The sequence below is a fragment of the Diorhabda carinulata genome, chromosome X (genome assembly GCF_026250575.1).
Source record: "Diorhabda carinulata isolate Delta chromosome X, icDioCari1.1, whole genome shotgun sequence".
NCBI lineage: Eukaryota > Metazoa > Arthropoda > Insecta > Coleoptera > Chrysomelidae > Diorhabda > Diorhabda carinulata.
The window spans coordinates 32941280-32967338 of record NC_079472.1 but is presented as its reverse complement, the minus strand read 5'-3'; the positions used below and the strand labels follow the sequence as shown (position 1 = coordinate 32967338).

Genomic DNA, 26059 nt, shown 5'->3' with positions numbered 1-26059 from the left:
AATGCGATTGATTACGTTCTAGTTTGCTCTCCTTTCCGACTTCATCAATAGATGTAAGGGGGCTGATGTTTGCAATTTCGTGTCATTATTAATTCATTACCTCACCACATCATTGACCGTCAGTCGATCAATGTGAACGTTCAGTGCAAAATTCCGATGGACAATTCGAATTCCTGTAGCAGAAGCCATCTTGAGCTTGCTTATATTAACTGAAAAAATTCTGTAAAGTCTGTAGTTAAATGACAAGTTTCTTAAGATTGTTTTCTTCTTTGCGTTTTGGTAAATTTTTTGTTGACTCTCTAATATAAAAATTGGTCTTATTCTAAATAATAATCCAACGGAAATTTTTGGTTATAATTGTCGGGACGAAACTAAACAAGTCAAAATGCAAGAAGACGATTGATTCGAAATAGTTATTTTCCTAACAAGTGCGGGAAAGGCACTTTACGCATGAGTTAGGAACATTATTTTTTCTATGACCGTATATTCAAAAAAAGTATACCAACCCATTTTTCTAAAATTATTTTATTCCAACAAACATAATAATATACAAAATTTTAACTAAAAACTATTAATTATTATAAATATTAATATTGAAAACACAATTTGTTGTATTCTGTAGACTAGTAAGAATTGCCGGCCCAGTGGAGTTATCTGGTTCCAGTTTCAACTGGAAGGTAGATGACGTCGGTGAAGATGGCATCGGTTGCAGGTCGCATAAAGATGACGATGACGGTGACGGCAACGGTTTTAAGTCATTTGTAGTACAGAGAATTTTATTTGATATTTTTTTCTTCTGATTCTCGGAGTCCTCCAAATAGCCCTCAGCGACAGTAGTAGACTTCCAGCCAACGAGGCGCTTTAGGTTGGTTATTTCTTCGCCGGAGTCTGCTAGGAACGTTGCCGAATAACGTCTGAAACTGTGTCCTGTATAACGTTCCGGATTAGGTAGGCATAAATATGCGGCAATCTCTGCTGGCATTTTACCAAAAGTGTTTACGTCAACGCATTGAACTGAGCATTTTCCATTCTTATAATGAATAAAAAAAACGGCGGTGTGGAGTGGTAGGTGGTCTTAAATCTGCGTATTTATTTCTTCAGATAAAACAAATGATCTTGACGAATGATTTTTGGAATCAGAAATTTTCACAACAATTAGGTTGCCTTTACAAGCTCGGATCTGCGGAGAGCGCCAACCAGTGCAAAAATGGTACTCACTTTAATCATCAGGTATACCTCATCGGGAGCTAGCATAACCCTGGATATATCTTCTTTGGTAAAAACTTGTGCTTTCTGTGCATATTTTATCTTTTATTTTTATTAAACTTTTTACCATAGTCTGGATTTGGCAGGTAACAGCTCGGAATTATCTTCTTTGCAGCCTTCAAAACGGCTGCAGGAAGTTCTTCGTCGGATGAATCCATTAATATTATTGTATCGGATTCGGTTTAATGTGGTTTAATTTAGAAGATTGCACTTATTCGGTCACTTCCAAGACATTTTGAACAACTTTGACGTTTTAGTAACAATTACATGCTTGGGTTGTCATAGCAACTGATATCAAACCCGGGAGGTTTGATAGTTGTTTCTCCTTTGAAGAATGTGCGGGAAAGTGACACTTTCAAAACTAAAATGCGTGCGGGAAAGTGGGTTAAAACGCACGGTCGTAGAAAAAAAAATTGATTTATCCTTAGACGGTAGAGCAACAAGAATTTAATGCAGATTTATGCGATGATTTGTGAAAATATACATCTGAAAAAACTACGAAATTCTATTTTAAAAAGTTTTTTTGTAAAAATATTTCAACAAAATTGTTCCCGATGAAAATACAATTAGAAAAAATATGTGCCTTAAATTCACAGCTTGAGAATGGCCCCAGAAGTACCTGGCCAGACTTGGAGATGGCGGTAGTTGCTTAAAAATACCACTGTATTATAAAGTACATAATGGCAACCATCAATAGTGAACGTTTTTATTGAATTTTTTAAGCTTGGAAAAAATTGGTTATCGTTATATGATACAATACTTTTATTAGGCCTTTCTACTGAGGGTGAGACTCCAGAAATGTTGAAGAAAATCCCCAAAGCTGTACTGGATGATGATCGACTGAAAGCGCGCAGCTAGCAGACAGCAGGCATTCCAAAAAGTGCGGTAAATCGCATATTAACTGAAAATTTGGTCACGAAGAAGCTGTGGGTACCGCGTCTGAATTTTTACGCCGTTTCATAACCACTTCACACCCGAAAAAACAATCAAAACAAGGGAAAACCGGCTCCAAAAAAGACCTTTTAACCAGGCAAGGTCATGGCGTCGGTTTATTGGAATGCGCGTGGGATAATTTTCAATCGCATAATTACTGGCGAGTATTATGCGTAACTTATTGTAACGTTTGAGCGAAGAAATCTATCGTAACGGCCGCATTTGCCTTTAGAAGATGTTGTTTCGTCAAATCACTGCACCAGTTGACACATCCGTTATTACATTCGCCAAACTTATGAATTAATGTATGAATTGCTACCTCATGCACTTTCTTTGTCAGGTTTAGCCCCCCTTGGATTATTTTCTTATCCCATACTTGAAAAAATGTCTCGATGGTAAAAGATTTTCTAACAATGAAGAAGTGATGTAATTTTGAAGATCTTCACCATTCTTATTATAAAAAGGGTATCAAATTTGAATAACTAGCTGTTACCCGCGGCTTCGCTCGCATCGAATCCATTAAATAAGTATCAGAAATCATTATAATAGAAATATATCAATAAGATAAATTTATTTCATTGATTGGTTAGTGTGTTGAAAATAGTAGCACCAAGTATATTCTGCCCCAATTTTGTTATACGAAGACTTGTTCCATTATATAGCCGAGGAGCATCTAGATTGCGTATCAGCATCACTGGTACATTTGGTTTTAATTGAAGTTTATGTGACAGTTCAAGGAACTTAATTCCGTAACCATAATTGTATCCATCGATAAATATTCCTTCATTTCTCCTTGCCCATATTTAAAAATGTCGGTGTTAATCTAATTAACACACTAATTACGCTTCCGAGGCATTTTTAGACACACACTTTCAGTGACAGTTGAAAATAACAATGGTACCTAACCTAAAAAATTCCAAACAGCTGAAACTATAGTCAGTTGAATTGGATGTATATAGTATTTAGGTTTTGAAATTCATTACTGTATGTTAGATGGCGCTGAAGTAGCAAAATGTTGATATCTGTTGACAATGTTTTGTTTATTTTCGTAAAAAATATTTTTTTTTAATAAAAAGTATAACATAGAATACTTCTAGTACCTCCCGGAATATGTGTACAAAGTTTCATGATAATTCGTCAAGTAGTTTTTGCGTGAAAGCGTAACAAACATCCACGCTTTCACATTTATAATATTAGTAAGGATCGCTGAGAAAAGTGTATGGAGTTAAAAGGAGTTAACTTTAAGAAGTAAATATATTTTTCCAAAAATTTTTGTATTTTCTTTGTTCGGCCACCCATATAGCATTTTACAATGGGCCCAGTATAAGCTCAGACTTGGGCCAAGTATGTACAACTCTGGTCCTAGCTTGGAAGCCATTAGTTGCCCAAACTTGGTGGAACTCTGGAATGATAACAATGTCCCTCGCTTAGTTTGCAAACCTGGTTACCTAGATAAACCCAAGACTGGTCTGCAACCTTGGTCCTACAAATTTCTATTAATACATTCTACTAATTTTGTGTCTTTTATACATAGAAGCTAAGCCAGGCCTGGTTGACTATAGAATGGCCGGAGCTAAGTTACCCAGACTGCAACCAGGCTTGGGTCATTATTGGTTTGTCAAGGCCGTGTTTCCCAGAGTTAGCCCAAGCTAAGCCCTGTAGTTCAAGTCTGGGGGCATTCCCCATTTAAACAAAATGTGTATTTTTCAAATTTTACTTTTAGTGCCTTTGAGCATATTTCGTCATTTTTTATATACAGGGTGTCCCAGAAATTGCACGCCAGGCTGACACGGGAGGTAGATCAGCTTTAGATCTATCAAATAAAAGCAACATGACCTCAGTAAAAGTTTTTTAGTTTTCGAGATATTAACACTTTTAGGTTTTTTCAGAAAATCTCTACTTTTTGCCCTATTTTTGTCTGTTATGGGCATAAAAAACCTCTAATTTATAATTCTATGAATATTATACCATTTTTAAAGAGCACTAAGTAGGCTAGTTTTTAAGAACATTTTCTGTATGTACCAGACTCAGTCGCTAACCAAACTTTAGTTAAGGTTTTCGCTTTGAAACAAAAGGTAAGATTGAGTTGTTATTTTTGTTAATGTCGTGCTACTTTTTATTAAAATGAATACTGGGTTGTCTCAACCAACTATTAGTGGTAGCCCAGAAAAAAAATAATTATAAATTAGAGGTTTTTTATGCCCATAACAGACAAAAATAGGGCAAAAAGTAGAGATTTTCTGAAAAAACCTAAAAGTTTTAATATCTCGAAAACTAAAAAACTTTTACTGAGGTCATGTTGCTTTTATTTGATAGATCTAAAGCTGATCTACCTCCCGTGTCAGCCTGGCGTGCAATTTCTGGGACACCCTGTATAAGCATATTTCATCAACATTTCCCACATTAAATCCGCTTTTTAGTTATCAGCATATATTAGCAAATATTAAAGCAAGCATCTGGGAAGAAAACCCATATAAATCTCTATAGAAATCGAATGTTACGTAATGCAAAATCATGTAAATTACGAACTTTGTATGTACCTATTAATTGGTAAAGAAATATAAGTAACGACAAATATATTTCATGCTCAAGGCCGTTCTACATTTTTATATGGATTGAATGAAAGATCTCTAGTTGAGGTTCTATATTTTTTGTTCTGGACTGAAAAGAATTCTTACCAAAGCTCTTTTATATATATTCGACAAGAAAATATTCTTTCACGAACATGTTAAGAGACGTAGATAAGGGTTTGATTGTATAGCAGTCTTAATTCTTCTACCCTTTTTTTCTGAGAACAAAACAAAAAATACGTACAGTAACGATTATCGGGGTTGCTTCTATATACACTCATTTTCTTTTCACCCGAGACAATTCTCCATTATTCTTGAATTACCGAATTGTGTTTATTAACATTTTAAGGGATGTTTTCGAGGAATTGATTCTTTTCGTTAGATAAGTGGAAATGGATATAGGTACGTACATCTTATACTTTAAAAATTGATGTACATACAACCAGTATCGGATTACACTTAAACAACATTGTCAGACTTGGAATGTTGTATGAAGATTAAGAAAATGTGAAACGGTTGAGGTTATTATACGTAGTACGGTCCATGAGTTCTTAGCTTAACATAGAAAGGAATTCCTGGAGGCGTACGAAAACTGGAAAAGTCGTTGGCAGCAATGTGTAGATACGGAAGGATGCTATTTTGAAAAATTCTAATCGTTTTCACTATTTTCATGAATAAATTAAAAACAAAATACTCTCACTACTTTTAAAACGGACCCTGTATATATTTATTTTCAAGAGATTCTCCTTTAAACGAATATAGTTGTCTAAGTTTAATCCCGAGCTGTTTTCTCTTTTCGGAAAGAAGTGCTTCTTTGAATTCTTCGCTTCTTCCTTCTTAGTCCGGTCAAATTATACCAAAAAATAAGAGTGAAGCTACATAAATTCCCATCAAGCTGAAAATCGGTAAAGTTGTTTAAAATACAGTTTAAAAAAAATTTCCGTGTTTGGAAAAAATTTTATTCAACGTCAAAGGTCAAAAAAATGAGTTTTTCGCGATTATCAGAAAAACGGTAAGTTTTATCTTAAAAATACCTTAGACGAAAATTGTAGATCATAAAATTACTCACAAAAAACGTATCAATACTTTTTTCCTACGAGCCACCGTTTCTGAGATATAACGATTCAAAAAGTTGTAAAAGTTATAATGTTTCAGATTTATTGTCGGATTTAACGACTATAATGATTGCACGAGAAATTCCAAAGTTGCAGAACAACATCCTCAAACTTTAGCAACATCTTCGTCATTTGATAACTTATTTGATGAACTTATGACACTTCCCATCAGTCTACAGAAATTTCTTACAAATACAAGTCTCGGTTCATTTCAATGTTGTAAGAAAAGTTTACTGCGGAAAATATATTGGTGAAACCATTAACTACAACAACTTTTACAACTTTTTGAATCATTATATCTCAGAAACAGTAGGTTGGAAGAAAAACAGTATTAATACGGTTTTTGTAGATAATTTTATGATCTATGATCTATGATTCTACGTTTATTTCATGTAAATTGTCCGCATAATCTGTGAAATTTTATGCTTGTTTATTGTAACGGAGAGATAGTTTTCTAGTCAACGTGTAAAGGTCACATGGATGGATTTCGACTCATTAACTTGACTTCTCCATATTTTCAATTGTTGTAGCCTGTCAAGATTTGCTTACAGCAATTGTAACAGATCTCGATATGAAGCTATTGAAGCAGAATCATCGTATGGTGCACTAAATGTAAGTGGAAGGGATCTACTCTACTACCTACATTGCTAACAGTACTGGCAGAAGTGTGCAGCTAGCATGCAGTAAAACCCACTCCATTTATGTACACTGTGGACCTGTATTCCCCCGCGGAAACCTCCGTAAGGTATTACTTCTTGGGGGAGGCATTACCTTATTTAATCTTTTTTCTTGATTATTTTCACTACGTTCCTCAATCGATGCTAGTTAATTGGAGTTTTAGAATGACAAGTTTATCCCTTCTTGTTCTTCTACTTTGTCGTCATCTTTTTCATACTATATCGCCCAGTCGTCTCCTTCTTTCCGTCATCTTAACATCTCGACAGCTACATTCCTCTACTGCATTGGGAAACACCTGCGTTGACTGGATCCATTGTTGATTATTCGTCTTGGTACTTAACCATTAAGTACCCCGATCTTCTTGGTAGGATTTTAGAATGAGGAAAAAATTTAGAAACTGGGATTCCTGGATGTTGTAAAGTAGACCAAAATGCCAAGTATAGGTATAAGGATGATTTCAAGTAATATCCACTGAATTGGAAAGTAACCACTACTAAGGATATTACAATTTGAATGGCTTTTGTATGTAGTTGTTGAAGAAGTTTGATTGAAATAAGGAGACTTAATGGCACCTTGCACATGTTCTGCTTCTATTTTTATGATGTTATCTTCCAGTTGGTATTGATATTAATTTCTGCGGAGTTTTGTTTCAGATCGTCCACATTAATCATTCGATTAACGATGACGTGAGAAGAAGACAAAAAAGAAACGTTCCAAGGATGCAGGTCAGACGGATAGGTCTGAAAAAGGCTTGCGGTCTCTTGCTTACCGCCATAGTTCTCTATGTTATCGTACATTCGTTCGTTGGACCAATGACGTCGGTTCTGTCTTCTAATATGGTATCAGAACAGAAATACGTCATCGGTAACGATAAACGAATGTACGAGTATAACCGTCAGATGCCGCTCATATTTATTGGAGGAGTACCGAGAAGTGGTACGACGTTAATGAGGGCGATGTTAGACGCACATCCTGATATTAGGTAAGAAATAATATCGATTTAAGATACTTAGTGCTTAGTGTTGATGTCTTAACGAAAACGCAAATAGCGAATGTTGTAAATTTAATATCAAAATATCAAAACACGATAATTATTTTATTCGAAATATTGGCAATCATACTAAACTCAGACAATTGCATTGCTGCATTTTGAAAAACTGAAATCACTTAGCGAAAGTTGAAGAAAATCGATCGTCGCTGAACGTGTTAAATCGTGAGAGGTTTAAGCATTAGTATAATAAGCGTAGTCTAAATCCACTAGAAACACGCCACGCCACCCCACGCCATGCGACTTCGGTTCACTTAGTACATTGTTGTGTACGCACAGAGATATTCAAAATGATCGAAAAATAACAACTGAGGTGTATATAAAGACCTGTTGGTAACGGAATCCAGGATTTGCGTATGGGAGAAAGGAATATTTGTTTTCGATAAAATTAGAAAAACAACAGATTACGTAATAGAAATTAATATAAATTTCAATTACTTCTCAGTCACTTTTTTGTTGCTAAATCGTCTAGAATTTATGTAAAAACAGTAATGAATGAAACATACTATTCTCGCGTGCTCAGTAACCGGTTCACTGTAAACTTTAGACTGAAATTATTCATCAGATCAAAAAATACCCTGTTTGAAAGACAATTTATATATATTAATATAATAATATTTTATATTAAGGTTTTTATTTTTAAAAAAAGAGTTATTGACAATTTAAAACTCAATACTAAATTTCTTAACCCTTAATTTGGCAACGATCTACTTAATTGATTAAAAAATTTTTTTTTCAAATTGTTCTTCAAGGTCTAAATGAGCTAATTTTAAAGTTTGAAAAATTTGGGTTCATTTTTGGTAGATATATGCCAAATAAGCTGGTTTAAGGTTGTCGACAGAAGTAATGAAAACAGCAATCGACCGGTCCACCATTGTCTCATCCTTTGACACTGCTGGAGCTTGTGATGCATCCTCTGCATCAAAACGCTCTTCAACGTATCCATCTAAAAATTTGCTCGCTGCCTGAAGTAATATATCTTTACTCTCCAAATTTTCTTCATTTTCTTGCTCATCTCCAGAGCCGCCTTTGGCTTAGGAAGTAATGAAAGAATATAACCAGCTCTTGAAGAAAAATTTTTGCTCTGAAAATGAAAAAAAACATCAAAATGAGGCTGAGAAGACAAAAATGCTAACAAATTCCTAAATAAAATTAAAACCAAAATAATAAAACTAAATAAATTTTGAATTGAGGTAAAATAAATCTGATTTTTTAAATTATACTCCTTTGTTTGAAATTAATATGATTTTTGAAAAAATAACACGTAAATTTACTATGGTTATTGAAATAATGACTGAAAATTTACCCAACCGGAGGTCGATGCCCTTTCTTTGGATGAGGCTGATTTCACTGTTCCAATTTGCAAAATAAACAAACTTTCACTCCAAGTGTATGTTGGAAACTGATGGAGGTTACTGTACAAGGCTTAAAGAGACGATGCGGTAGATAATGGAACTAAAATAAAGGCGCTAAATTTAAACAAAAAATCAGGGAAAGTCATGTATCTTGCAAGTTAGAATGCCAAATTAAGGGTTTTATTAATGGGTATGACCTCCTCTTGTCCAAATAACATTAATCATACGATTAGGCATAGATCTAATCAAGTTACCTATTGTTCCTTGTGGGATATTCAGACACTCTTCTTCTACTGCTACAATAAGCTCTGAGATCTAGTTTAGAGTAGGTCCAGCTCAAATTCTTTTATTTTAGCTCATCCCATAAATGTTCTGGGAGTTTGTTGGGCACTCCATAACCCAAAAACCGACTTCTGCAATGTTATCTTGCACGATTCTGGAGTTGTGCGGCTTTGTATTATCATAAATAGAAGTAAATTCGTCTCCAATGTAGTCGACGTAAGGTACCACATGAATTGCTAAAATTTCCTCGATATATCAGTCGTTAAACCTCTTCTTTCGTGAACACTGTCACCGCTACGAATGAACGCAGAGTTGGTTCTTGTTCTTATAGAAATTACACTCCATATCAAGCAGGAACCACCTTCGTAAGCATTCCGCTTTTCAAAGCGACAATCTACAAATCGCTCTCTTGGTCTTCGGTATACTTTCCTTCTTTAGGCGCTATCATGAAGGCGTATTCTGGTCTCATCTGAGAACCGAACAGGTCCCCATTGTTCCAACATTCAATTCAATTCGCAGGCGTGCATGCCGATGCACTGGAGTAAGTTTTGGACCCATAGATGGTGTTTAACTTTCCACTGACTTATAGTTATTCCTCGCACCTCACGTAACGGTTGTTGCACTTGAATGGTATTGAGGTGACGATTTCTTAATGTTATTGACAAGATAAAGTGGTTGTAAATTGCCCTCTGCCTGTTTCAGGTTGCCCATGAAAGATCCAATCTCCTCATAACGCTCATTCTTCGAACCTCTGCGCGGGTCATATTCAATTGTCTAGCAATAGCTCGCTGACCAAGTCCATTTTCTTCCATTTCAGGTAGTATAGTAATTGTTCAACAGAGGGCGAACAGTTGTAAAATTTGTTTCGATATAAAGAGAAAAATTGCATTGATAATTTCTAAAAAAAATGGCCGAAGAAAAAACAAATTCTTTTTACAGCGTGAACGGGATTTGAACCAACGACCGGTGAATCCGGAGGCTGACGCCTTAGCCCGCTCTAATTAAAGTGGTGGGACATACTAACAATTATAAGCCACAAAGGAGAGTTACAAAGAAACAAGTTCCCATACAGGTGAAGCTAATAAAAGCGGGCTCAAAAACAGATACGAATACGGATGATGAGACGAATTCCGATTTTCCACAATTCGATAAAGTATATCTTTCACCAAGTTGAGATTTACAATAACGAACTTGTTTCTTCTTAACAAACAATATGCGTATAAATAAAACTGAAAACATCTATTACTATAAACCATTTTCTTTATTTCTATTTCAAAATCCAATACAATTTCATTTCCGCCATTTCGTTTATAAAAAAATAAAACCGTTTTCAACCACAAGTGACTCGTCATATGTTCTGCCATTAAATCCCGCAGAGGAAAGAGCTATAGATTTTTTATCGTGCTTCCGGATTTTTACCCATTGACAAAACTGACAGATACAGGAACAAAACAGCTCGAAAATGACTGGCCCTTCTGGCTTTTTTTCCTGTAATGTCTGTTGTAACGCTAACGGTAATATATTCGGAAAAACTGAAATGTTTCTAGTAGAAATATTGACGGGAATATTGCAGAGCAAATTGAGGATTCGTTAAAAAAGTGTTTATTTTGAAAATGGAGAACCACAGAAAAAACAACGATATTATCAATTTTATATATACATTTTGGTGATAGAGAAATATCGAAATTCAACAGAAAACTTTTTTTATTTTTCTTGGAAATTTTGAGGTTAGAAAAAAGTTGTTTTTTCAATTATCTATAACTCGTTCAATATTCAATATATATATATACCCTCAAGTCTTAATTTATTTTAAACATGGATAGCGATATGTTCATATTTTTCTTTATCTATAATATCTGCAAACTCTGCAACGGCATCAAAAGTGTTATCCCGACTCTGCTCTATCGAAAAGAATCATTTGTTATTGGTTTGCTGAATTTAAACGCGGTCGTACAGACACCGATGATGGTAAAAGTTCTGGTCGTCCAATTGAGGTGGTTACTCCAGAAAACAACAGAAAAGTCCACAAATTGGTTATATTTAATCGTAAATTGAACTTGCGTGAAATAGATGAGGCCATAAATCAGAAGGTAGTGTATTTACGATTATGTACGAACATTTGACCATGAGAAAGCTTTTTTCAAATGGGGTGCTGCGTTTACTAACAGTCGATCAAAAACAACAACGTGTTGATGATTTCAAGCAGTTTTTGGTCATATTTACACGTAATAAATCAGGTTTTTCTCGTCGATAAGTGACAATGGATCCTTTACTTCACTTCTAAATCAAAACGGTAATCATCTGAATGGACTGCAGCCGGTGAAATATATCCGAAGCGTCCAAAGGCACAACAGCCAGCTATGAAGGTTATGGCTTCAATATTTTGGGATGCGCATGGAATATTGTTTATCTACTATCTCCACAGGGAAAAGACAATCTATAGCGAATACTACATAGAGTTGTTGCATTGTATGAATGCAAAAATCAAGAAAAAACAGACCCATATGTCGAAGAAAAAACCACTGATTCACCAAGACAATACACCGATTCACAAGTCGATGGAAATGATGGTTAAATTGAACTAATTACACTACAAATTGCTTCCTCATCCACCGTATAGTCCATATTTTACCCCCAGCGACTATGTCAAAAAATTGCTCGGCGGTAAGATATTCAGATCAAATGAAAAAGCAATTGCTGACATTGGAGCCTATCTTGAGGCAAAAGACAAATCCTTCTAAAGCACGGCATCGAGAAGTTTGAAGAAGCGCCGGAATGATTGAATTGTTCTTGATGGAGATTACATCGATGAATAAAATCGATTTTTGAAAAAAAATTCGTTTTTCTTAGTTAGTCACACGTCTAATTGGTATACTAATTATTAATTTTTTCAAATTATTGGTTCGGAGAAAAATACTTTCAATGTTGTCATGCTTTTCAAAGTTCATTTAATTTGACCACAGCTCTATATGTAAAACCGTTATGTCATTTCTGGGCTGGGTCTCTTGGTTATTAGTTACACCTCGTATAAATTATACAAGGTAGGTCAGAAAGGCGATTTTACAAACGTTTGAACGTTATGAGAGGGAGCTGCGCGGGTGGTGGGGATGAGTAGCTGGTTCTCGGAAATTTAGTCGCGATGGATTACATCACCGGAGCGCAACGTTTGTTTCGACGTGAGTTTTGAATACATGACATAAATCAGTGTAGGAGGGAAAGTGTGAATCGATCGTGGGTCAGAAAGTTCGAAGACTACTGGTTCGACTCTCAATCAGAAGCCTACGGGACGCCCAAGATCAATAAGAACAGAGTTAAAGTTTCAGTTCAACGTAATCCTGGTCTATAGACTAGCGATCAGCCGCAATTTTGATATGGAGAACATCTTTGTGTCACATTTTGTCGAATAATCTGAAATTACACCCATATAAAATTCAACTTGTGCAGAAAGACGAGTTTTTGTTGGAATATTCTGTTCTCCGACGAAGCTCATTTTCACTTAATTAGGCATGTCAATAGACAGAATTGAATTTACTTGGCTGCAGAGAACCCACGTGCAAAACATGAAAAGCCTCTGCATTCGCCAAAAGTAATCGTTTGAGCGGCCATATCAGCGGACGGAATTATCGGACCCTATTTCTTTCAAAATCAACAGGGGCAATCTGTCACTGTAAATTCTGAATGATACTTAGCCAATTTAAGGGATTTTTTTCTTTCCGTAATTTAACTTTTTAAAGCCTATAATCGAACGACATGGTTTCAACAAGATGGCGCGTCATATGTCTAATGCCTCTTTGGCGATGGTAAACCAGATGTTTGCTGGGAAACTGATATCTCGCCGAGGAGATAATACATTGCCGCCTAGGAATCCGGACCTAACACCACCGGATTTTTTTATGTTGGGATACTTGAAAAGTAGAGCCTACTGCCATAATCCAACCACGCTTAATCAGTCCAATATCCGAAAAGAAATAGCAACAATTCCCCGCGCAATGTGCCAGCGAGTTTTTACCAATTTGAGATCTAGATTCGAGGAATGTTTGCAGCGCGATGGTGCACACTTGGATGATGTTCTTTTTAAGAAATGAATTTCCCAGGTGTATATTTAAAATAAAATGAAAAAGTGTATGTGGATTATAGTTAGTTTTTTTATTATTTTTGTAAACTCTCAAAACTAACTATTATAAATGGTTGAGTCTTACTTTAACGATAACCGAAGAGTAGACACAAGTATTTTTTTTGTCGCCATCAATCATTTCGTCCTATTCATATTTTTTTGTATTATGTTCGTGAGCAAAACTCCTATACAACATTATTATTGAAGTATACGGGTTTATGCTGCGAAACTTTTCAACGATAACGACCCGTATTTGATTTATTTATAAATTTATAGTTCGGAATGGAACAATGGGTATTGTGTTCATCTCGATAAAGTGAAAACTTCTTCTACAATTTCGTGGGATTAAATTATAATCCGGAAACGATGTTGGTGTTTTCTTTATCTGTTTCACAGGCCGGCGAAATAAATTTAGTGTGTGATCTATGATCTCATAGTTGATGAGTAACACATACACATAGCCAAAATTCTTGAACCCCCAAGTCAAGAAATTTGGTTATGTATCTATAGAAGCATTTAAAAATGACAAAAACTGAAAAAAAATATTAGTGTGATGAAATCCATTGGAAAAGGAAGAGAATATGATGAAAATGAAAGAAAAAATAATTTACAGACGATCTGAGATCGGAAAAGGGAAGAGAAGAGTTTTTCAAGGGTAAAAAACGATTTATCTCGGTTTCTACAAGTCGTATGGAAAAAAGTCAAATAGCAAAATTGTAGGTAATGAATAGATCCACAACTTTTGTATTTAAACTCTTTTCACAGAACCTCAAAATTTACTTGAAAGATTGAAATAACAAGTTTTTGGTTTTCTATTTTCGTCATCGAAGAGCTCTACCAGGGTATCTGTTCTACAAACCTTCTTCAGAATCCAATGATTAATTTTGTGGATATTCTCTTTGCAAACGCATGTTTTTCTGCTTCATACCTACATAGCTAAATCTCAGAAATTGGAGCTGAGAACATATATGTATACTGTAAATAAGTGTAATCAACATATCTACCACCGATAATTCCATTTATTAATAAATCCGATGAAAGTTAATGAAAGTCAGGCCCGTCGAATGCAAAATAACTGTTAACAAGGGCGTCGCCAGCTTATGACTAAGGGAAAGGTGAGAAATGGGGTAATATTATGGAGGATAAAAAATATGAACGCCTGGTACATTCAAGAGCATGAAACTTTACACTTTGGAAGTCTTTGCCTCGACGACGATTGTAATAAGAACGGTTCTAATATCAATATCAATGTATAAAATTCCACAAACGATTTTAAAAACGGATATTAAAATTTTAATGTTAATCCAAATATTTCAATACTTCGTACAATATACATTAAATCTTAATTTGTCATACGATGTAGAATTCACTGCCTCCCTCCTACCTCCCCTTGATGACGCCCTTTACCGTTTACCAATTAAAACATCGAATCGGAAACATAAATGCATTTCTATTGGCTGTCGGAACGCGTACGTACACAATTTCTTCGAAAGATTCCTGCCAGAGACAGCCTGCGATAAACATTGGCCTGGCTCGGTTAGATTTATTTAATTAATAAATGTCTAACTGGACCTTCTATTACCAAAGAAGAGGTAGAAAAGGCTGTACTAGTCGCTAAAAACAATAAAGCAGCTGGTCCAGATGAAATACCATCAGAAATACTGAAACTACTGGACGAAAGGGGCATTAGAGTGCTTCACAAGCTGTTCAACAAGATATATGATACTGGTCATTACCCTGAACAGTGGCTATCTTCAGTTTTTATTCCTATCCCAAAAAAATTAGCCTTATGAGCCACTCCCTAAAAATATACCTAAGAATAATACATCAGAGATTATATAGAAAATGTGATAATAATATAAGCGACTCGCAATTTGGATTTAGACAGGGGTTAGGTACAAGAGAGGCAATAGTCGCAACACAGGTCCTTGTACAGAACTGCTATGACCAAAGAAAAAATGTTTGTCTATGCTTTATAGACTACGAAAAAGCTTTCGATAAAGTTCAACATCACAAATTTATGCAGCTCCTTAAAAAATTGGATTTGTACGAAAAAGACATTCGTTGTATCGAAAATCTGTACTGGCACCAAAAAGCGCAAGTCAAAGTAAATCATGGTCTAACTGAGCAAGTTTGGATTCGCAGAGGAGTACGACAAGGTTGTATATTGTCGCCGCTCCTGTTTAATATATACTCTGAAGCCATCTTTCGAGAGTCACTTGAAGATAGAGACATTGGGATCAAAGTCAATGGAGTCTGGGTCAACAACATACGTTACGCCGATGACACAGTACTGATTACAGATAATATAGATGACCTACAACAACTAATTAATATAGTAGGCGGACATAGCCAAAACATGGGATTAAACATCAACATCAAAAAAACTAAATTCATGATTATCACTAGAGAAGCGAATACGTTTAGAAAATCTAGAGTAACATATAATCGGACGGTGGAATAAAATACCGAATTGAACAATCTCGAAGTACATTCATAAAATTTAAAAATGTAATTACATGTACCGACTTTGATCTTGATCTTAGACTGAGACTTGTGCGTTTGCTTTGCGCTACGTTTGGTCAGTGCTTCTTTACGGGATGGAGAGTTGGACCCTTAAGGTAAAAAACATCAACAAATTAGAGGCATTCGAAATGTGGATATATCGTAGAATCCTGAAGATACCATGGTCTGCCAAAGTGAGGAATGAGGATATTCTCAGGCGTATCAATAAAGACCGTGAACTCATTAACATCGTGAAGAAACGAAAGATTGCATATCTTGGCCATATAATGCTAGGCCATAAATATCAATTCCGTCAGCTGATAGTCGAGGGCAAGATTGAAGGTAAGAGAGGATTGGAACGGAAGAGGATGTCATGGTTACGGAACGTGAGGCAATGGACGGGTATACAAGATATTCAGACATTGATCCATACCGCTAGAGATAGAGAAGCCATGAAAAATGTGGTCGCGAACATCCATTAATGGATAAGCATTAAAAGAAGAAAATAAATTTCTTTAAATAAATAGAAATATGGGCGAATGAAGATACTGGAATTGCACAATGTAGTGAGAATAAAGATAGGTATGAATTTAATAATAAAGATTTCCATATAAAACACAGCAAGTTATTTCAAATATATTCGAATGTTAAAAAAAGGAAAATATTCAGTAATCTGATAATGCAGTCATAATAAGAATTGTTGAATTAACTAGAGTAAATAAATTTTCCATTTATCGAAAGGGGTTGCTGTTGATAATTCGCAGAAACGAAAAGCATGTAAAGAAAAACTGAAATAAGTTGACAAATCTACTCAAGATTTTATACGTAGGACAATGTATAGTTTATACAAGGAGAAAAAGGCTGCGACATTTGAAGCAATACAGCAAAATGTAACAAATAATCCAGAATACAATTATACCAGTTTAGAAACATTGCATCAAGTTTTGTTAACATGTGGTTTTAAACACAAAAAACTGAATAAACGAATGGCAATAACCGAATCGTTGACGACAAGATTATTTGTGTCAGATAAAAGACTACCGAAGTTCTAATATACTAATGGGGTTACAAAAAGGGCTCAATTCACGTTTGGTACTCTGTTTAAATCAAACTTCCTTACCTGCAGATATATTTAACTCGTCTATTTACGTTTTATAATTTGTATTATGGTTACACTGTGAACCGTCTCTGTCTTCCTTTATTCTTCAGTAGATGAAGTTATTATGTAACATTTAATTGACTTTCGCTTGGTTTTCGCCTTCATTGTATCAAAAGTAATTATATCCAATCCATTGCTTCAGGATGCGCATATATATATGTATATCTCATGAGCTCTTGTATATTTAATAGAAACCGGGAACTTCCTGGTGAATTATTCAGTCGGTATTTTAAATTAAAGTCGTTTCGCCCTCCGAGCATTATTGCATTAAATCGAATAAAGTTTGCTGATAATCTCATCAACGCTAGAATTTTTGATAATACCATAAAAATCAAGATTTAATCAATAACTTTTCGGTGATATTTTCATGCAAGAAAACTTTTTTTTTAATAATTCAAAAAATTTAGATAATTGTCGAAGTGTATCTGCATATTTTATTCAACAACAAAAGGACAAACCGTATATTCCATGGAAAAAGAAACTTGAAAAATTGTCCACTTGTATACGATAATTAACTGATCAAAAACCTACTATAATAGCGCTGCTGTAGACTTTGACTCAAGCAGTTCATTGATGATAATTTCATAGAATTACGCTGTACAAAATAATGTAGTAAATAAAACCAAAAAGAAATCAACCCTGATGCTAATTTGGTGCCACTCAAAAACAACGAGGGTTGTTTTTTTCAAACAGATCATTTTCTGTTGAGTCGCAGTTACATACACATGACTGTCGCTAGTAATTCTCCCCCCAAGTGGCAGAAAAGAACAGTGCAGCGAGTCGAGTGTATGGGGAGCCGAACTAATTTTTATTATGAATGGGTCAAGAGTTGACTAAGCGGTTATGGAAACTCGAAGGTTCACCATAAGTGAATTATCGATGCAATTTCCGAAAATTTCAAGATCTGCCCTGTCCTCTATCGTTTCTGAACAATTGACTTATAGAAAAGTTTGTATTCGCTGGATTCCAACGATATTGACTGGCAACCACAAAGCTCGCCGATCGAGTACAGCTTTCGAGATTCTTGGCCGTTACAATATTGTGGAGCAGATTGTAAGTTTATAGTAACTAGATTTTGGCAACAAAAAGGTGTGTGGAGTTTTTGGAGCCCGAATTAACAATGAATGCAGATTCATATTTGCGACGCTTAAGAAAAGTTATTCAAATGTTGATTTCTGGAATTGTTCTGATCCACGACAAGGTCCTTACTCACAGCGCTCGTTTGACCCAACGACTCTTTCAGCAATTTCAATGGGAAATATTTGAACACCTACCCATGTTATTGCAAAGCTTGTTTACATATATGACCAATGCCTTGATCGTCAAAGTGATAATATAGAGAAATGAACTGTATGGTACATTTACGCTTCTTTTCTTTAGTGTCCATCGGAGGTTGAAGGAAAAAACAAACATTGTATTTTGAAATACAAGAAAACAAGTTTTTTTAGTAAAATGCTTTCTATGTATATGTAACCGGACAGCTTGAAGCAGCAGTCTCCTTTTGGAATTCTATCAAAAAATGGATGAATCGCTTCATCCATCTCATTCTTCGTCGTGGAACATCGACCACGTGATAATTCTGACTTATCCTGAGATTCTTTAGACCAACCCAATAGTTTTTCATCTATATCCTGTACCGATGGATGAGTTTTGCTTCACTCAATCTGTTTCATTATTTCTAATAACATTTTCTATCATAATATGCATTGGGAAGAGAATCAGAATTCTTCTGCTACATTAGGACATGTTTCCATCGTATACCTATTTGGAGAGAATGTCTGTCAGTTGGTTCTGCTACGAAAGTTGTCTGAAAAGTTTCCGATGTAATAAAAAAACCAGACATTTTTCCAAACAGTGATTTAAATCTTCCAAATAATAATTTTCGTCTTTCTGTTCAAAATAGGTGTTAACGTATGCGGTAGCGTCCTCGTCTGATGAATATATTTGTCCTGCAAGTGGAAACTTCAAGATTAGAAAACAGGAAAAATCGATAAGTTACAAATCTGTGGAATACGATGGTCGGTCAACCAATTCGTGAATTGGTGAAAATATGCGTGGGTCTAGTGGAAAATCACTTTCGCATTGCTTTTTTTGCAATTTTCCCCCTTGCCCTTATTTGCCTAACTTATTTTGCTAAAACTGCGTCAGTAAGATAAAAAATAAATGAAAAAAGTAAAATAAGTGTCTATAAATTCACCCCACCGTTGAAAAACAATTTAAATAAATAAAGAAATAAGAAAAACATTACAATGAATTATTTGTTTTGGATGATGTTTTTAAGACTTTTCTCGAATCTCTCATTGATAAGTAGAAAAAAAAGTAGCGTGTACTTTACAATACAAAAAACAAATTCGTCGCTTCTGACAGTATTTCATTTTACGCGATGCCGTTTCGAAAGCCCTTGACGCGAAAAACTCAACCAAGCAACGAACTTTGAAACAGTAAGACCACAGAGCTGCATCTGAGCGGAAGCAATACTAAAAACTCAAAACTGTGAATGAAACAAAATACAGGTTAATGAGATGCTATCAAAGTATGTTTGCACAAATTAAAGTCTTTCATGTTACACTTTTCGCTGTTCTACCCCTACAATAATAATTAAAATAATTTAGGGTGTACATATTAAAATATCGGGGCGTATTAAAAATTTAAACCAATTTCCAAAAGTTTATACACGCGTAATTGATGTTACTTCTAAAGTTTTTCATTTATTTATAAAGTTACAGAGCGTGTCGGTTTTCATATGTGAAAATTCCTATTCCTCATTTCAAACTTGTCGTAACTTGTTAAGACTAGCTTCTAATTATATGAAGAGTACTTTCTCGTGATTATTTTCTATTTTTTTATTGACAATGCAGTACATTACGTTTTTATAATAAATAGTATGGGATATAAGATTCGTGTATCGTTGAGACTTTATTCCAAACAGAAGTTTGAAGCAGCCATGGCAGCGAGGAAAATAGCGGAATTGAAGACACGGTTTATGTATCGAAAGATCGGTTTATTTGACGCATTTTACATATTTATCAAATAAAATGAATTGATCTAAACAACAGGAACATGGGTTAGACCATGAGTCGGCAACCTGCGGTTCTTTGGATGTGAAGTTGCAGTTTTTAAGTACCACACGCAAATAAAAAAAAATATTCAAAAATCGTTCTGAATCTATTGACGAGCATTAGGCATCGATTCTATCTCTTTTCGACTTCTACTTGCTTTTTTCGTCCCCTCCCTTGCAATCCGCATAAAAAATTGCTTCATAACAAGGTCCAAAGAAGAACTTCTAGGATTGCTACCTCTCTCGGGACAAACTAGAGAAGGTCTAGCGAATGCCGTGCAAAAATGAGATCAATTTAAAGAAAATAAAGGGGCAACAACGATTCGACGGATGGAATAGACCGCAAAACTTGTACAGTGAGATGAAGAAATTGCTATTTGGAGTACTGACTATCAAGTCAACTGATAAATGAAAATTTAGAGTCATGTTTGAAACTTGAAACAAGTTCGCTTCTATTGAATTTGTATGCCCAATTGTTTGTTATTGAAGTTAGAGTTTTGGGTAAATGTTTATTTGTTTTATTTCATTTACTTAAATGATTGGTAATTATCTAATTATTCCATATAAATGCGTATGTAAATTTTCTAATTTATTGTGAAATAAACTACTTCATTTATATGAATATTTATATGAATACTCTTTACAAACTTTGAAATTTTGTAAATTATTGTTTTTGGCCCTCCTGACCCAAAAGGTTGCCGGCCCCTGTGTTAGACAAAGGACAATTATCAGAACCCGTCATAAAGAGAGGTCTAATCGGGTGGAAAATCTCGTTGTGTATCTTGTAACCGAATGCTATTTATCTTACAAGACAATGCTAAACCGCATACTACAAAAAGGAATAAGATCGAATAACATGGTGGTATTGATCTTTCACTACATCAAGTATTTAGTCCACACCTCATAAATACTGTCAGATTACTATTTATTCAGATCTGTGGCAAAATTCTTGCGTGGAAAAAACGTGAATCCAGATGTGATGTTGAAAATGCAGTGCGACAATTTTTTGCACCTGAGCCCATGGTCTCTTGTTGATCGTTGGGTTAAAACGATGCGCCTTACTACTAATATTCTTTTGATGGGATTATTTAATATACATAGTGCACTCTAGTAATTGCAAAAACTGTAAGTACAGCCTTTGTCTAGCAATTAACTTTTCCCAACGTTGAATCCGTCACTGACAGCATTCCAGACTTCTCTCGAATGGTTAATCGTCCTGTTGGACTAACGAGTTTGTCAACATTTTCATCTGGTTTGCAGGTTTCTCGTTTCTTGTTATTAACTGATTTATTTCCACGCTTAAATCTCTCATACTATATGCGAACAGTCCCCGAAGTTATTGCATTACCACCAATAACAGATATTAACATTTCATGTGCTTCTTTTGGGACTTTTTTTAATTTTAAAATTTAATGTCGATGTTCAAGATACATTCCATTTTCAATACAATAGAAGAAAGAGCATGCACGTGGGGAGCTGCTCATACTGTCTTATGCTAATTTTATTTGGCATTTTAAATTCTTCATGATCATTAAATTCTCTTACTTCATAAATAAAATTTAATATTAATTTTATTTCGTAATTGATTTATAAATAGCTGAAATGCTAATTGGGTTCTTATTGTACGAGACATACGAATAGAGGGAGCCTAAATACATACTGCTCTCGTTTGAGTAGTCACTACCGTGGAAAATAGAAGAAACGTAGAATGGAATATTCTGTTACATAAAATGTTAGTTACTAATTAATTTAATGAGCTCTATTTTTTATATTCTTCACAATTTTGTCAAATTATATCAACAATTAAGTACAAATTTATTAAATAAATGTTGACTGAGTATTTCCTCTTCATTTTACTTTATAAAATACTGGGTTTTGCTCTATTTGAATGAATACTACAAAAAAAACATCAAATCTTATTATACAATGTGATGCATATATATATGGAATAAATTCAATTTTAGCGTTGTTATGTACTATGTGAAAAAAAACTGAAACTGAAAAATTTTGATTCGTAAATTGATAATTCACAGTATGAAAAAATTATCCTTCCTCTCTCTAAATTATGAGCACCCCCTCGAAACTTTTAAATAAGATAGGGGGTAGTATGGTACATTATTGGAAAGGGATTTTAGTAATCTGTTCAACAATATAAAGTTTTTTCCTACGACCGTGCGTTTTAACCCACTTTCCGCACGAATTTTAGTTTTGAAAGTGTCACTTTCCCGCACCAGTGCTAATTCCGAGTTGTTACCTACCAAATCCAGATTAAGATATGGGAAGCAATACGACCATTTTGTTACATGGTATAAGGAGAAAGGGGCCAAAACTTATAAAGAAGAGGTTTTGAAATCTAATACATTATGGTCCCGCTATTCGATGGTAAAAAGTAAAAATAAAACATAATTTGGATAAAGGAAACTTCCATAAGCTAACGTCGTTTCTTAAACAAAAAAATATTAGTTTTCGAGCACAGAAAGCGCAAGTTTTTAGTTTTTACTAAAGAAGATATATCCAGGGTTATGCTAGCTCCCGATGGGGTATACCTGATGATTAAAGTGAGTACCATTTTTGCACTGGTTGGCGCTCTCCGCAGATCCGAGCTTATAAATATCACTGTCGACGACATTCAAGATAAAGGCAATCTAATTGTTGTGAAAATTTCTGATTCCAAAAATCATTCGTCAAAATCATTTGTTTAATCTGAAGAAATAAATGATGGGACCTATTTGACGCTATACAGAAAGTACGCAGATTTACGACCACCTACCACTCCACACCGCCGATTTTTTATTCATTATAAGAATGGAAAATGCTCAGTTCAATGCGTTGGCGTAAACACTTTTGGTAAGATGCCAGCAGAGATTGCCGCATATTTATGCCTACCTAATCCGGAACGTTATGCGGCACACAGTTTCAGCCGTTCTTCGGCAAAGTTCCTAGCAAACTCCGGCGAAGAAATAACCAACCTAAAGCGCCTCGTTGGCTGGAAGTCTACTACTGTCGCTGAGGGCTATTTGGAGGTCTCCGAGAATCAGAAGAAAAAAATATCAAATAAAATTCTCTGTACTACAAATGACTTAAAACCGTTGCCGTCACCGTCATCGTCATCTTTATGCGACCTGCAACCGATGCCATCCTCATCGACGTCATCTACCTTCCAGTTGAAACCAAATAACTCCACTGGACCGGCAATTCTTACTAGTCTACAGAATGCAACAAATTGTGTTTTCAATATTAATATTTATAATAATTAGTAGTTTTTAGTTAAAGTTTTGTTTGTTATTATGTTTGTTGGAATAAAATAATTTTAGAAAAATGGATTGGTATACTTTTTTGTATATACGGTGGTAGAAAAATAATGTTCCTAAATCATGCGTAAAGTGTCTTTCCCGTACTTGACCGCTTGTCCGGAAATAGTTATTTTCCTAACAAGTGCGGAAAGTGATACTTTCCCGCACGCGACCGCAGTTGTCCCGAACAACGCGAAGCGGAGTTCAGGCAAGCGGTCAAGTACGGGAAAGACACTTTACGCATGAGTTAGGAACACTATTTTTTCTACGATCGTATATACAAAAAAGTATACCAACCCATTTTTCTAAAATTATTTTATTCCAACAAACATAATAACAAACAAAACTTTAACTAAAAACTACTAATTATTATAAATATTAATATTGAAAACACAATTTGTTGCATTCTGTAGACTAGTAAGAATTGCCGGTCCAGTGGAGTTATTTGGTTTCAACTGGAAGGTAGATGACGTCGATGAGGATGGCATCGGTTGCAGGTCGCATAAAGATGACGGTGACGGCAATGGTTTTAAGTCATTTGGCAGGTAACAGCTCGGAATTAGCTTCATTTGCAGCCTTCAAAACGGCTTCGGGAAGTTATTCGTCGGATGAATCCATTAATATTATTGTATCGGATTCGGTTTAATGTGGTTTAATTTAAAAGAAGATTGTTCTTATTCGGTCACTTCCAAGACGTTTTAGTAACAATTACACGCTTGGGTTGTCATAGCAGCTGATATCAAATCAGTTTTGATATTTGTTTCTCCTTTGAAGAATAACATATTTTTTAGTTTGATTCAATCATAACTGAAAAAAATTAATTTTTCGAGATGTAAAATTTTGATAATGTCTCTATCACAAAACTTTAATAATGTCGAATAAGATTTTTCAATGAACTTTATAATTAAATCAAATGTTTAAAATGACCACAAATCATTTCTTGACAATAACCGACGCGATTTTGGAATTCTCGTACAATAGTTTGTATGACCTCGGGGGTTATTTTATTAATTTTTTCCGTTATCCTTTTTTAAATCCTAACTTTTAAATCAACAATAACCCCCATAAGAAGTAATCGAGAGGAGTCAAATCTTAGGATCTAGCCGGTCATTCGATCGTTCCACGTCTTCCAATCCACCTATTGGGAAAAACCTCGTTTAAATAATTTCTAACTATACGTGCAAAATGCGTATTAACATCAGGAAGAAGTCTTTGTAATGTTAGAAGTTAATAAAAAAATCTATTGAAACATCACCATTAACTGTGCCCTCAAAAAAATAAGAGCCAATAATTTTCTTGTTAATTATACCAGCTCAAACGTTCATTTTTTGAGGATATTGAGCGCGAGCTTCATACATCTAGTGAGGATTTTCTCTGCTCCAATATCTAAAGTTCTGTTTGTTAACCGTTAACCGTTTAAATGTAACTATTTTGTTTATAAACTACAAATCTGCGTCCATTTTGTTCATCATCAATTCACAGAATTCTTGTCTTCTATCAGAATCTTCATCATATATATAATAATAATAGTTTATTTGGCTCTTTGACTAATATTTTAGCGTTTTCAAAAAATTTTTCCTGATGTTTAGCAGAACAGTATATTTTAATAGACCTACACAATATTGCTGATACAAAGGTTAGTATAACAATAGAAATTTATAAAATAACACCTGAGGTCATACAAAATTTGTACGAGAAGTCCAAAATCACCTCGGTAATTGTCAAGAAATAAATGGTAGTCATTTTGAACATTTAATTCAATTATGAAGTAAATTGAAAAATATTAACAGAGGACTAAAATCTCTTTCCACACGAGCCCTTTTCGAGGGAGTGCTGGAGGGAGATAATATTTTCAATTCAACAATAACAATCGAACTGTTACATATAAAGGGTTTTCCAATAAGAGGTGTTATTTTGAACAGCCCGCTATTTCGGTAAATGTCATTTGACATTTGACAAGTAGAAACTACGCAATTAATGAAAATGGAACGATACACGCTTCAAGAACGCATTGAAATTATTAAAATTCACTATAAAAATGGTGAAAGTTTGGCAGAGACGGTTCGTAAAACTAAAACATTTTTGGGTCGACGTGAAGCACCTTCTCGGACCGCAATACAGAAATTGGTGGAAAAATTTGAGCTGTTGGGACAAGTTAGTGATGTGAAGAATAAAACCCGTGCACGTTGCTCAAGAACAACTGAGAATATTGCTGCTGTAGCCCAAAGTGTTGAAGAAAACCCAGGGTTTGTCCATTCGTCGTCGTTCTTTGGAATTAGCCATTCCACAAACGTCATTACACCGTATTTTGCATAAAGACTTGAGTCTTAATGCCTATAAAGTTCAGTTAACACAAGATCTCAAGCCGGCCGATCATCAACAACGTCGTGTCTTTGCTGATTGGGTCCTTGAAATGCATGAAAATGATCCGGGATTTCATCGAAAAATCATCTTAACTGATGAGGCCCATTTCCACCTTTGTGGTTACGTCAATAAATAAAATTGTCGAATCTGGGGCTCGGAAAACCCAAAAGTTATTGTTGAAAATCCTCTCCATCCTCAACGCGTGACTGTTTGGTGCGGTTTATGGTCTGACGGTGTCATTGGACCTTACTTTTTCGAAAATGAGGTTGGGGCAACAGTTACGGTGAATGGATTGCGCTATCGAGAGATGATAGATGAT

General features: G+C 34.9%; 1 protein-coding gene across 1 annotated transcript in view; it reads left to right on the top strand.

Moving 5' to 3' along the window:
- Positions 1-26059, top strand: part of LOC130901462 (protein-tyrosine sulfotransferase) — a 98730-nt gene that overhangs the window by 45432 nt on the left and 27239 nt on the right. Inside the window, exon 2 of the mRNA XM_057812879.1 lies at positions 7216-7544. Within this exon, the coding sequence (XP_057668862.1) occupies positions 7282-7544 (263 nt within the window). The 5' untranslated portion in view covers positions 7216-7281. The remainder of the gene's footprint in view (positions 1-7215; positions 7545-26059) is intronic.